General features: G+C 32.9%; 1 protein-coding gene across 7 annotated transcripts in view; it reads left to right on the forward strand.

Moving 5' to 3' along the window:
- Rictor (RPTOR independent companion of MTOR complex 2) overlaps positions 1-14,829 on the forward strand; it is a 158,605-nt gene that overhangs the window by 76,455 nt on the left and 67,321 nt on the right. For all 7 annotated transcript variants that reach the window (XM_004623425.2, XM_004623426.2, XM_023711875.1 and 4 more), the window contains 3 exons: positions 2,754-2,885; positions 7,913-7,976; positions 13,004-13,130. In XM_004623425.2, the coding sequence (XP_004623482.1) occupies positions 2,754-2,885; positions 7,913-7,976; positions 13,004-13,130 (323 nt within the window). The remainder of the gene's footprint in view (positions 1-2,753; positions 2,886-7,912; positions 7,977-13,003; positions 13,131-14,829) is intronic.

The following is a 14,829-nucleotide window of genomic DNA, read 5'->3' on the forward strand; positions in this document are numbered from 1 at the left end:
TAACATTTTGTTTGTGTCCTCAGGTTATTAGGATTAGTACAATGCCAAATTAGAAAACTTCTCCACGGCAAAGGAAACAACCAACAAAGTGAAAAGAAAACCAACAGAATGGGAAAAATATTTTTGCAGCTATTCCTTAGACAGAAGACTAATATCTAAAATACATAAAGAAGTTGGGCATGGTGGCACACACCTGTAATCCCGGCACTTGGGAGGCTAAGGGAGGAGGATTGCTGCAAGTTCAAGACCATGCTACAAAGTGAGCTTAAGGCCAGCCTCAACTGCCTAGCGAGACCCTGTCTCAAAAAGAAAAGAAAAGAAAAAAGCAGTGTCTGTGTTTATATTTAAAACGAAGTTTAGAGCCCCCCTCATAGCCAGTCAAAAATAGATAAATGCAGGGCACAAGCATTTCATAGACAAAGAATTATAAATTACAAAAACATACATGAAGAAATGTTCAACATATCTGGTCTTTAGAGAAACTGAAATTCAAACAACATCTTAGCCCCAAAAGAATGACTGTCATCAAGAAATCAAATAATAAAAATGCTGGCAAGGCAGCGGGACAAAAGGAACCCTTCTACGTTATTGGTGGGAATGTCAACTAGTATAACCATTACGGAAATCATATGGGGGTTCCTCAGTAAACTAAAACTAGAAATGTCGTTTGATCCAGTTCTTCCCTTTCTAGGTATCTTCTCAAAATAAGTAAGACATCATATTACATGCATACTCGTCTTTATGGCGGCATATTTCACAATAGCTACATCTTAAAAGCAGCCTGTGTGTTCATCAACTGATGAATGGATCAGGAAAATGTGGTTTTACATATAATGAAGTACACTCTTGACATAAAGACAAATGAGTAGGTAAATGGATGCACCTTGAGACCATAATAATAAATGAAATAAGATACATAATCTTGACTGTAGCATAGTTCTCTTATATGCCAATCCTAAATTTTAAATAAAATTTAAAATGATGGAAATAAATGATAATAGAAAGTAGGGAGACAGTTCTTAAATGGGAAAGGAAGCAGCAGATGGGGGCGAAGCGTTCACAGAATGTGAACACATACTGCAAACATGCAGTGATAAAAATAAAAGAATTGGTATACTGACCTGAGCCTGATGTTGTTACATTTTTAAACCAGTGATTTTTCTGAGAGAGGTGTGAGGTACAAGGCATGTGAAGGGGGAGGTATATTGTAGTTGCATATGATAGAGCTTGGCAAAAGTGTGATTTCCCATTTTCCTGTATGAAATGAATGAATGACGGAAGATTGAATACAGTTTAGTCATGTTTTCCTGACTGACAGGAATGTGCTAGAAGGCACTGATTGAAAGTGATCGATGACATAGAGTGGGCCTAAGGAGAGTCACATGGGGAGAAGACACTCTCTCAGGCTTTCACAGAGAGCACATTGGCCAAGCAATGGCCGTGACTATTCCACATGGCTGCAATGACAAAGGTTCTACAATCTGAGGTACAGGATCTCAGGATAAATCCTGAGGGCATTTCATTGACCTCCTCAGACCAAAAAGCTACAACTCTTGTTGCACAGGTCCTGCTTTACCTTGGTCTTAACCATCCAGTAGAAAAGTGTGAAGACGAAATATAGGAAGTAAAGTCATGCTGTTATGTTGAGCTGTGGGGGACTCAGGTCAATAATTTCTGACCTTGCCAGTTAAACAGAAGACCCAATGCTATTATGGGCTACTGGACTCTTTTAGAATATTTTGCTGAGTTTACACACCTATAATATTCAACAACGGAACTTAGAAAAAATAGGGTATACCGATGAATGTCCATTTTTGTATCTGTATATTCAAAGTGGTTAGGATAGATATATAGTTGCATTCTCTTAATGAATAGGATGATTTGTTCTAATGGTGTTTGTAAATAGGATCACAAGTCTGCATCTTGTACAGCAATTAACCACTAAGAAGAATATATGCAGTATATTATTTGTTGAAACTGTACTTCCGTTTGATTTGAAACTGTCTCATTGCTATCTGTTTATCAATAAAACTTTGAAAAAAAAAAGTGACTTTACATCGAGTGAAGTCTCAATGGCTTGCATTGTGTGTGTGTGTGTGTGTGTGTGTGTGTGTGTTTGTGTTTGTGTGTTTGTTTTTTGTGGCTGGCTTATCCCGCCCTGGGGGTGGGACTGGCATGGTATGTGGTGCTGGGGATGAACTGTGGCCCCTGTGTTTGCTTAAGCAGGCAGTTTAGACCCCTGAGCTGTCTCACCAGCCCCATTGTGTGGTTTTTAGAAATGTAAAATGTAATTAGATGAAATTAATCATGTATAACTAGATATTTTTCATATCTTGGTGGAGGAAGAATTTGATAGAGTAGAATATCTAATCAAAATCTGAAATCTGAAACATCTGGAATGTTGTGTTTGTCAGTGTTGAAAAAGTTTTAGAGTTTGGATTTTCAGATTGAAAATGTTCTATTGGTACATTAGTGGTACCTCAGTTCACTAATTTCTTTCCCTATTTCTGGCTGCAAAATAAATTGAATGAGAACTGAGTCAACATTGACACTAAGCATTGAATTTGAATCAGATAGATTTGCAACCAGAATCATAAAAAGCATTAAGTTCATGAACCAACATCTATACATTCCAAAATTGGAAAAATTAAAAATCTGAATTGCATCTCATCCTAGACATTTTGGTTATGGGATACTTACAAGTAATTTTATGTGTACTTGAAACTTACACATTAAAATTTGTTTTCATACAGTTTGCGGTTAGCTTTATTAAATGAAGCAAAAGAAGTGCGAGCAGCAGGGCTACGAGCACTTCGATATCTTATCCAAGACTCCAGTATTCTGCAGAAGGTGCTAAAATTGAAAGTGGACTATTTAATAGCAAGGTAATTTTTCCTAGAGTGTATATTTTCAGAATTCTATATTGCATTTCAGTCTCTGCACTGTAAAGTACACAGATTTTTAGTGTAAAGCTTAATAATTTCACATATGCAACCAAATAAGATTTAAAGTACTTTCGGCCTACTGGTAAAGTTTCCTTATTTTTTCAATAAGCAGTGTTACACTTGAGTTTTCTCCCTGTAAACTAATTCTTTTGTTTCTTGAGTATTATGTTGGAAATATATAGTAGTCTTTTCTTTATTATATGTGATTCATTCATGTTGATGTACTTGTGGGTCTTTTTATGGATGTATAGTATTTCATTTTATGATTAGACCATATATTTTGCTGATTTTCTAGATTGCTTTTAGTGTTTTGCTATTTTGATTAAAGCTAGCCTGAAAAGCAGTGTATAAATCTGTTGGTGGACATAGAACTGTAATTGCCTGGATGTAAGGTATATGCATTTGTTTTAGTAGGTACTGTTAAGTAGCTTTCTAAGAGAATGCACTGATTTATAATACTACCAGAAATTTATGAGAGTTGCATTGTCTCCATGTAAGAATTTGTGGTTTTTAGTCTTCCGTTATAGTCTCTGTCTGGTGTGGTGTTCATGTGGGTTTTTGTTTTGGTTTTAATTTTCATTTCCTTGATGAGTGATGATATTAAGTAATTTTTGTTTGTTTGTTGTCAGTGTAGTTATCTGTTCTTGTCTTTTATTCATTTGTAAATTGGATTATCTGTCTTTCTTGTTACGTAGGAATTCTTGATGTCTTCTGGAAATGAGTCTTTGCAGGTATATGTATTGAGAATATCTTCAAGTATGCCTTCCTGTTTTATACTTTTAATGGGTCTTTGATGAACAGAAGTTCCAATTAATGAAATCCAAAATGTTCTGTTTCCTTTAGTTGATCTTTGTCTATTCTTGCAGTACTTTCTTGCAATTTTAATTGGCTTTCCAATACATCTTCATTATTATTAATGTGAGTCCTCCAGCTTTTCTTCTTGAAGAATATCTTGGCTTTTGCAGGTTCTGCATTTGCATGTAAATTTTAGAATCATTTGTTCATTTTACATAGCTTTCTGGGATTTCAGTAGGCATTACATTAAAGTTCTAGATTAATTAAGTATACATGGACATTATTTTTTAGCTACTAATAGGTAGAAAAACCTAAGAGTATTATTTGCCTAGCAACCTTGGTAAATTTACCTTATTTTTGTTATTTTGTAGTTTTGGGATCAAAGCCAGGGGCACTTTACTGTAGAGCTACATTTCAGCCCATTTTAAAATTCTTGTTTTGAGATAGGATCTGGCTGAGTTGTACTGGCTGGCCTTGAACTTGCTGTCCTCTTGCTGTAATACTCCTTCCTCACCCTCTGGAAGGAGTAGCAGAGATTACAGATGTGCGTGACTCACTTAGAATTTTGCTTATTCATAAATAAATTGCATTTTTGTTGTACATAAGTATTAATTACACATGATGACTTTTATTTTTCAATCATTTTATCTTTGTTTCTCTTTTCTTACTGCACTTCTTAGACTATTAAATTGAGTAGAAATGATGAATGTTTTGCTTCCAAATTTGTGTGGAAAGTGTTCAGTAGTTCATTATTTATACTTTGTATAGGGTTTGTGTAATTTTCTTTATAATCCTGCTTTGTGTTCTTCACATGAACACCCCTTGGTCATTGTTTTGTGTCCTTTTTGTATGTAACTGAATTTGGCTTGCTAACATTTTGCAGAATTTTGCACCTTTTTTTGTGAGAAGTATTGTCATCTTCATTTTGCTAGTATCTTTTTTTTTTTCTTTTTTCTGTGGTAGTAGGTATTGAATTAAAGGGCTTAAGCATGCTAACAGGCAAGTGTAGTGTCAGCTTAAGCTTTATATATTTTGAAACTTTCTTTTTATATTTAAACTTAAGTCTTTAAGGGCCAGCCAGATAGCTCAGTGGATGAAAGTACATGCTTAGGCAGGCGTAGTGACTGGAGTTCAGTCCCCAGTGTGCCATGCAGGCCCAGGCCCCAGGGCACCCTGAGACGGTGACTGAGACTGGGTGTGGTGGCGCACGCCTGAAATCTCGGCACTTGGGGAGCTGAAAACAGGAGGATCACAACAAGTCCAGTCTGGGTAGTGAGGCCCTATAGACCCTGTGCTAAAATACAATAAATAAATAAATAAATAAATAAATATTAAAATAAAGTCTTTGTTAGGATAATCTTTTGATAATTATGAAATATCCCTCTTTAGTCTTAGTAGTACTTCTTACATGATTGTATTATCTAATAATAAAACATCACTTTCTTTGGCTTAGTGTTTGCATCTTTTCCATTTGTCCTTATACTTAAATTTCCCCTATAAACATTATAGATTATGTTTGGCGTTTAATTTGAAATTCTTTTTTTTTTTTTTTTTTTTTTTTTTGCGGAACCGGGGATTGAACTCAGGCCCTTGTGCTTGCCAGGGAAGCGTTTATTCCTCTGAGCCATCTCCCCGGCCCCTGAAATTCTTTGTTTTTAATCGAAGTATTGAGAAACTATATCTAGCCATTTATTAAGTGCTTGATTTATTATGAACTAGAGCTAATATAATTACATCTACAATTTTGTCATCTTTGTACTAATTTTTTAATAAACTTTAATTTATCTTGCTATTTGTAGTCTGTTTTTCACATCTCTTTATTCTTGTATTTTTCTTTTTTAAATCAGTAGTTATTTTTATTTTGGTAATATGTCTTAGAGTTTTTTTATTGCCAGAACAGTGCAAGAAACCTATGACAATTTGTTTTTTCTATTTTGCTTTTTGTCTATTGTTATGATTTACCTCTTACATATTTTTTAACCCCACAAGATAATCTACTTACAATTTTAAATTGAAACTCTTATTTATATTGTTTACCCATTTCAGTATTTATCATTTTTGTATTTCCATGCTTTCAACTTGGATCACTTTTTTTTTTGTTTGATGAATGTCTGTCCGTCCGTCTGTTCCTCTTTCCCCCCCCCCCCCCGTAAACTTACCACAGGTTGGTTATCTTGTCTTCTACTTGTCTATAAATAAATTCTCTTCATAATTACAAGTTATGTTTGACACTGATAATTATTTTTCATTGCATATAAATTGTCTTCTCCCTTTGTCTTTCCTTTTAAACTATTAAGTAATAGCTTTTCTGCTTTGTAAATGATATCCTTTTATTCCCTTCGTACTATAAAAGGCTTTTTTTTTTTATCAGTTATATTCTGTCCCATTTTCTGATAGTCCAAATATACTTAGATCTTTTCACTACCCCCTATATCTCTGGTGTTTTTACTGTAGTTTTTAGTCTTTGGTCATTGTTTCTTTAAGGTGTATCTCAGTCTGTCTTGTTAATAATAGTCTTTTGGATTTTTCATTTAAGTTATTGCCTTATGATTTATTTTAGTCTTGAAACTTTTCAGGTCTCTTTTTTTTTTTTTTTCCCTCTTTTAATCAACTGTAGTTATTTTGAAGTTCCTTCTGACACCTCCAATTTGTGAATTACTTGTATTCTACTTCTGTTGTCCGTGTCACATTTTGACTTTTGGTCCTTTGATGTCTTGTTTTGCTTGCTAATCTAGTATGAACATTGGTATTTGAAATTATTGGCTTTAGGAATTATTTCCCTTTTAAGAGAGTGAAGATTTATTTTGGAGCGTTGACTTACTACACTGGTTTTGTTTAGCTTGATTTTAGTATTGTCTTTGACCCTAGGAAGTATAAACTTAGGGTGCCAAGTAAAACTATAGACATTTATCAGAGCCTCTTCATCTGGACAGTTCCTGAACCCTAACCTCTAGACTATTCTGTACTGGCTGACATCATTACTGTGTTACTTTACTTTTCAGAGTACCTTTTTTATTTGGTTTCTTGGAGTGCCATCCTGCTTTTGTACAACATAGACTCTGCGAGTGTCTTGGAGAAAGCATTGCATACAATTTTGTCTTACTTCCCTGTGCTTTGTTTTTGAAGAAAGACAACCCCAACCAACCATTTGGGCTTCCCTGAAGTTAAGGCAGTTTTTCTAGTCCAGCCTGGCTTTTGTTTTCTGCTAAGACTGTGTGTCCCCAAAGCTATAGATTGACCAATGGCCTCAGGGAAAAAGCCTGTCAATGTTATAATTCCCTTAGCCTTTTTCATTTCGGGCATTATTCTCTATTGGTCTTTTAGCAGCTGTTTTATGAAGTATCTTACCAAATTTTATACTTGCTTTTGGCAGAAGGGTTGGTCTGATCCAAGAATTTTTGGTAATAGAAATGAGATTTTACATTCATTTACTTTCTTTTTACTTTCATTTTTTTGCCTCACTGGAAATGAAACCCCTTTAGAATATACTAGTCAAGCACTCTACCACTGAGTTACACACCAGCCCCTCAACTTTGTAATAGTGAATCTCTATATTAATAGCATTTAGACAGAAATGAGTTTTCAATAGGAATACTATTCAGTATTAGTATACTGAGCTACCTAAACAGAAATTTGAAGTAAAAAAAGTGTTCTTCCATATGAAACATTCTTTCAACTTAGATCTAAAAAAATTATAAAGAAATATCAGTTAAGTGATATTTTACCGAGTATTTATCTTGAAGAGAATTTAGAATTTATGTTATATTTTAGCAAAGTAGAATTTTTGTGGCTATTACATAAGAAAACTAGTGTAATATATAAAATTTAAGCATTGGTTAAAATCATAATGAAACAGTAAGCTTCAGATATTTTCCCTTTATAATTTTTATAAAATGTCTATGAATTTATCTAAAATTGTTTTTTCTGTAGATTTCTGATACTTTGATGTTATTTTGAGTTTATAAATACTATATTTTCCTGAATTTTAAATTAAAAAATGTTTATAAAAACAAATATTTAAAGACATATAGATTAACTAAACAAACATTTGCTGTTACTAGAAAGCATGTATTAAAGTTTTAATACAGAATACTAACATGAGGACATAATGGTATTACGACAGAAGTTGTTTAAGATTTTTATCAGTGATTAATGTTTTGTGTATTGTTTAGGTGCATTGACATTCAGCAGAGCAACGAGGTAGAGAGAACACAAGCACTTCGATTAGTCAGAAAGGTATGCTCTATATGAGAGTAAAAGCAAATTTATGGATTTTATGCTGAATATTTATGTTTTTAGGTTAGATTGTTATGAAATCTTTCTATTAAAATATGAAGCATAAGTTTTCATTCAACATTTTTATTTTGCTAAGTATGAATTAAGTAAAGCTCCTAACTTTGAGATAAACATAAATATTTTGTGTAATTATTCTGTGTAATTGGGGATAGTTAGGACAATATTTTTGAGAAAAAAATAAAATTTCAGAAGATGATAGGGTGACAATGGTTAAGATATTGGATATTATCTTTAACTTAGTTTTACAGAATATAAGATATAAGCATTTAATTAGGACAGTATTATTATAAAGTGGTTTTTCTTTGTTTAGTAGAAATGTAAATATTGTTACTGCTTTGATAAGTTATGAGAGAACACTTGCTCCCTATCCTGATTGTCTCATGATTGTGTGCTTGTGTCTGAAAGTATTAAATAGTTGCCATAGCAGTTACAAGCTTATTCTAAAGGTGAATTTGAATATAATTAATGGGCCATTGTAATAAACAGTTCAGTTATTTATGAGATAAAAGGTCACAATTTAATATCCTTAAGCAAAAGTGTTAAAGCCAGTCTCTAAAACTTTCATGACAGGCCTTCACAGAATTGTACTGGTGTTGTTTAACAGGATGCCCCATAGCCAAGCAGCAGAATCATGGTTGAGATTTGTTAGGAGAGATTGTTCCTCGTGCCCTAACTTTGAATTTATTGCATGCACCAGAATGGTGGTCTGTTGAGTTAGTTATAAATAGTACCCTTAGTTGGCCATAGTGAAAAGTAAGTGAGTTAAGTCTTAAAAGAGGAAATAGCAAGGTTAAGTCTTGAAAGAGGTTTGAAACTCTAGTTGATTGTAAGTAAACTGTTATATCAGGATATGATTAGGTTTTCATGATTTGTAGTTGTAATTTATTCATACAGTCCTCAGACTAGAGCAAGTTTTGAATTTTTGAGTTATATATGTCAATATCCTATTGGGAACTAGAATATATGTTAATATGTTAAAAATAACAATAAAGATATTACATGCAAACATGAATAATACTAGTATAAAAATAGGGTTCTCAAAAACATTGTTTGCAATTTTTGGAACTTTATTTGATGTATACTTTGATAGCATAGAGCAAGATGGTAATACAGTTTTGTTCCTTGTTCAGTTAGTTATGGTATCACATCAGATAGATACTCCAGAAGACAAATTTACTTACTTCAGAGTAAGAGTGAAAAATGTCTTTTTTTTTTTTTTTTTTTTTTTTTTTTTTTTTGGTGGAACTGAGGATTGAACGAACTCAGGCCCTTGCACTTGACAGGCAAGCGCTTATTCTACTGAGCTATCTCTCTGGCCCCTGACTATAGGGTGTTTTTGTTGCTATGGAAATACAGTTTTTGGGTAGCCTCAGCTCAGCACACTAACGTGCCTGCTTAGGCAGAGCACGGGGACCAGGGATTGATTCCTGGCACCACAAGCTGTTCTAGCCCTGCCCCTGGGACATACTGAGACTGAGATTGAGACTGGGTGTGGTGGTACGCACCTGTAATCTCAGTGCTTGGGAGGCTGAAAACAGGAGAATCACTACAAGTCCGATCTATGCAGTGAGACCCTGTAGACCCTACACTAAATACATGAGTAAAAAAAATTTTTTTTTCTTGCTCACATGAAGATTTGCTGCCATAGAAATTATTTTCAAGAGACAATTTCAAATAGATATGAACAATTAAATTTGGCTTCTTTGAATTGTTTAGTAAATATTTGACTTTGATTTGCTAAAGAAATCTGTGTGAGTTAAAATTTAGTTTATGAACTAAGTAAAAGTAAACTGGCACTTAGAAATATCATTTATTGGGCCAATGAGATAGCTCAGTGGTCTAAATCACCTGCTTAGGCAAGCTTAGGTAAGCGCAGGCACCATGGTTCAGTCCCTGACACTGTATGTTGGGCCAGTACCCAGGATAGGCTGAGTCAGCCACAAAAAAAAAAAAAAAAAAGGAGTTGTAGCTGGCATAGGGTTTGTCTTTTTGGTTTAGCTAAAGTTAAAGGTGAGACATATTTACTGAATAAACAGTGATTTTTATGGCTAGAGAAACTGTAATTTCATTAGTATTTTTAGTAAAGTGTATTTTTATTTTCAAGAACACATTGGCAATTGAAATAGTAATGTTACTGTGAGTTTTTATTTTATGCATTGAGAAAAAGTTTTGCAATTTTTTACTGTATTAATATAAAGAAAAAAATTATTTACTGTTTTAGAATGACACTCTACAATTACTTTTGTTACTTTCTTTCATCTGGAGGATTATCTGTGTGCTTTTTTTCTTTTCATCCAGGCAGTCTTTTCTACTTTTGGTTTGTAAATTTTCTAAATAATTTTCCCACTGGTCAGCTGTTGCTACTGTTTGTTTTTCCTATTTAAATTTTACTTACTATTAAACTAATTTAAACCATTTTCTTGATTTGTTATTTTTAGTTAGGTTAGGCATGATTAATCTCCATTTGTTTTACACTTTAAAAATTTCATTTGATGCTGTCATGTACACTTGATCACAGCATGATAGTGGCAAAACCAGAGCAGAAATTCAGATCACAAACATACATCCGCTAATGAGTATCATCTACAACCTGCCTAACTTGATATGCAGAATTCACTTTTGGTCTCATCAGTTATTTCTGCCTGGCCTGTCTTATTATGCCACTCTACTGGTAGGCTGGTTACCACCACCATCACAACTGTTGCTTCCTTTTTACTCCTTTGATTTCATTTCCAGCTCTTGTCATAGTACATTCATCTTCAAATCTCAGCTCAAATTTCAGAAGTTCTTCCTAAAGAAAATAAGGACTTCCATAATTGCTTTATATTATTCCATAAATTTATTACCTAGTTATCTTTATTTTGTGTACATCTGCCTTATTATGCCACAAGAGATTACATACAATATTGATAGCATTCTGTGGCTTCTCCCTTATTGAATATTCATTGATTTATGAAGAGAGTATTCTCTTTAGCATTAAGTTCTCTGCGTATATTACATTACCCTGGCAAATAATCAAAATGCAAATTTTATGTATTTGTTATATAGCACAGTGTTGAATTAAATGCTGTATGTTAGTGGATACATAAAATTCATAATGTTAAAATTTTAGATAGTACTTCAAATTCTAGAAATCATAGGTTCATGCACCTCTTTATTTTCTAAATGAGCAAAATGAGGCCCAAAGAAGATAGATTTACCAAAGGTAACATCACTTATTAATAGCATATTCAGCTCTCAAAGCCACTGGCCTTTTAGCCAACTCTTTTCAGAATATTTAACACACATTCTGAAGTTTGGGAACATTTTCAACAAATCTGCATGAGCCAGTAATAGACTGCTAAGTATTAGAACACTAATATAAGAAGTTAGAATTTTTTTATTCAGAATGATCACTTTTCTGTATCTCATTCCTCTTTCTCCTTTCATTTCTCCTTTTTGTGATGACTGGACATTGTAAGTTAGAAACAAATAATGAAGCTTGTTTAGATTCTGTGGTTATTAGAAATATATTTATTTTATGGCTGAACTTTATAATGTACTTAATGATGCTTAAACAAAATAAACTAACAGCTCTAATGAATATAGATCTCTACTATGAGTCCTCATACTCCTTAATTTTATACTGTATCTTTTCATTTAATTGTAATACATCCTGTAATTGTTTCATTACATACATTTTTATTATTCCAACAGGATTATAATTTCTGTAACATCCAGGACAGATTAATTTTCTCACTACCTGAATGAAGAAAAAATTTTCTTTATAGCGACCTGTTATTTTGAAATACTTTGTCTAATAGTCTTTATTAAGAAATAGCCACTTAATTTGTTTTCTGTTTTTTAAATTATAGATATATGTTGTCTGTGTTAAGTATTCCAAATGCAGTGTGTTATTGGCAGTTAAGTCTTTTCTTCCGTGTGAGATTTATCCAAAATATTATCACCAGAGAATGTACTATTTTCATCAGGATATTTTACCTTGCAATACTAGGGTTCAAGGCAGGACATTTTATATGCTAGACAAGTGCTGTACCACTGAGCTAAAACTTCTACCTTTTAAAATTTTTACTTATTTTTAATTTTTTATTTGATTACATTTATTGGTACAGTAAATCTTATTTTGCAACAGGTTCTCAGTAAGTTGCCCAGCTGTCCTTGAATGTTTTGTCTTCTTGCCTTAGCTCTTAAATAGCTGCTATTGTGGGCCAGAGAGATGGTTCAGTGGAATAAGCACTTCCCTGGCAAGCGCAAGGGCCTGAGTTTAATCTTTGGTTCCGGAAAAAAAACCCCAAAAAACTGCTATTATAAGAGTATATGCCTGTAACAACCTATGACTTGATATAGTAATAAATGATTGTGATTAATAGTTTTCCCTACTGGCATAATAACAAATTGCCGATGGGGCTATGAATAAAGGTTACCAAATTCATTAGGTGTCTACTCTAGCAAAGTGAGAGTGAATAAAGACCTAAATCAGTTTGGTGGGAGGTAGATATCAGAATAAAGATGTTCATGAAGTACCTGGTAAGACTTGATGATCATTGTATATGAGGAAAGAACCAAGATGTAATAGTGTAGTAGGTAGTATATAGTAGGATATATTGTTGTCACCACTGACTTACTTTGTATACAGTAATATATGAAAAACTATTTGATATAGTTCCTATTCTAGAGGAATTTAGAATCTCAAACACTAAGACTTTTTGTTTAACTAATTTAGTCTTGATTATTAGAAAAAATTCAGAAACATTTTCATAGTGTTCATAAACATTTTTATATCAATTATTAGTTGTATTAGTTTTTTGAACTATTCTTATGACATCAGAGATTAAAATGGTGTCTATATTTTAAATATTCTGTGATCTTAAACTACCTCAATTAGAAAAAAATATTAAAAGAAAAAAACATAAACACATATTACATTGTAACATAATAACTTCCTTTTCTTTTACTTTTTATTACAGATGATTACTGTGAATGCTTCCTTGTTTCCTAGTTCTGTGGCCAACTCATTAATTGCAGTTGGAAATGATGGACTTCAAGAAAGAGACAGAATGGTCCGAGCATGCATTGCCATTATCTGTGAACTAGGTCAGAATTTTCTTCAAGTAGTAAAATACAGCATTTTATAAGGGATAAATATTCCCTAATGCTTTTTTTTTTTTTGTAGTCCCTAATGCTTTTAATATATAATTTTTTTGTTTTTAGTACACAAATAGAAAAAGAGTAGAAGACTTGTTATTTGACAAATAATTTTGAAGTGCTATTAAGATTCTGTAAGTCTTAGTTTTACATACCATGAAATCTAGTTTATGAATTACCTAAAATCCATAATTATGATAAATTCTCTTGAAGTGTAGCATTTTACCTTTACTCTCACTATGTGATAAGTTTGCAATGAAGAACTAAATTCAGCCATTGAAGATTTTAAAATAGTGTTCACACAATACCTCTTAGTTTATATACAAATTTAGAAGTACAGTCAAGGAAATATAGAACATAAAAAGTTTTTATTACATATCAATGAATGGAATGCCTGTAAAGTCATACTAATAGTTAATAAGATGCTTTTATAAATAAGCACAAAGTAAGTAGGTGAATGATTGTACCTGAAGAAATAGGAAATGAGGAAAAAAAATTATTTACATGGTGAACAGGAAGAAAGCAACAGTAAAATTTAAGGCCCTAATTAGGGAACAAGCTAGATTATTCATCCTAAACTATGTTAGTTGAAGAAAGAAAAACATGAATTATACATTTGAATGTTTGGAAAACTCAAAAGTTAAAAAACAAAAGATTAATAATGAAGAAAATACTTTATTACTTTTAAAAATTAGAAAATTATTGTATATTTGAAAATTTACTAAAATAAATGGGTTTGGAGGATCATTATTTTCACAAGAAACATGCTAGATCAATAAATCATAGAAATAGTTGAAAAAAAAGTTGTTTTTTAATTATTTATTTATTTGGTACAGGGTCTTGCTATTTAGCTTGGACTTAAGTGATCCTCCTGTCTCAGCCTCCTCAGCACTGGGATTACAGGCGTGTGCCACCAGCCCAGTTTCAGTGGCTGTCCAGGCAGCATGGCACGTGGTACTGGGGATCGAACCTGGGTCCTTGTGCTTGCCAGGCAGGCACTTAGACTGCCAGGCTATCTCCCCAGACTGAAAATTTTGAAGAGTTACCTCCAAAAAGACTCACCAGTATAGTTTGTATTTTTTAAAAAGCCAGTATGTAATTGTTTTATATGCTCTGATATACATGTAGCATATATATATATATATATATATATATATATATATGTAATTAGAAGGCTACTTCGTTACATATTTATCTGAATATTTATCTGAAATCAGTACTCGCAGTTATTCTTAATAGTAGACCTCTACAAGTATATCTTTTAAAGGTTTTGTTTTGTTTTTTGGAATACTGGTTTTATAGGTGGCCTGGAACTTTTGATTTCTCAGCTTTAGCTTCTTGAGCAGCTGACTGTGGCACATTCCACCATGCCCAATTCATTATTTTAACTCTTACATTGTATTGCTTAAAAGGTTAGCCATGGTATTAGTAAGTAAAAAATAATAAATGAAGTTGAGATATTGGAAAGTAGGTAGTGTGACTGTAGATACACAGTAATACCTCATTTGGGTCACGAATGCTTCTGTTAACAAACAGTTCAGTTCTCAAAGCCTTTGATAAAATTTTGCCTCCATTCACATACTCCATGTTAGGTGACAAACCGAGCACCACTGTAGCTATCTTCCCCCACATGACACAACTACCTCCA

This window comes from Octodon degus, unplaced genomic scaffold, assembly GCF_000260255.1.
Source record: "Octodon degus isolate 3935 unplaced genomic scaffold, OctDeg1.0 scaffold00002, whole genome shotgun sequence".
NCBI lineage: Eukaryota > Metazoa > Chordata > Mammalia > Rodentia > Octodontidae > Octodon > Octodon degus.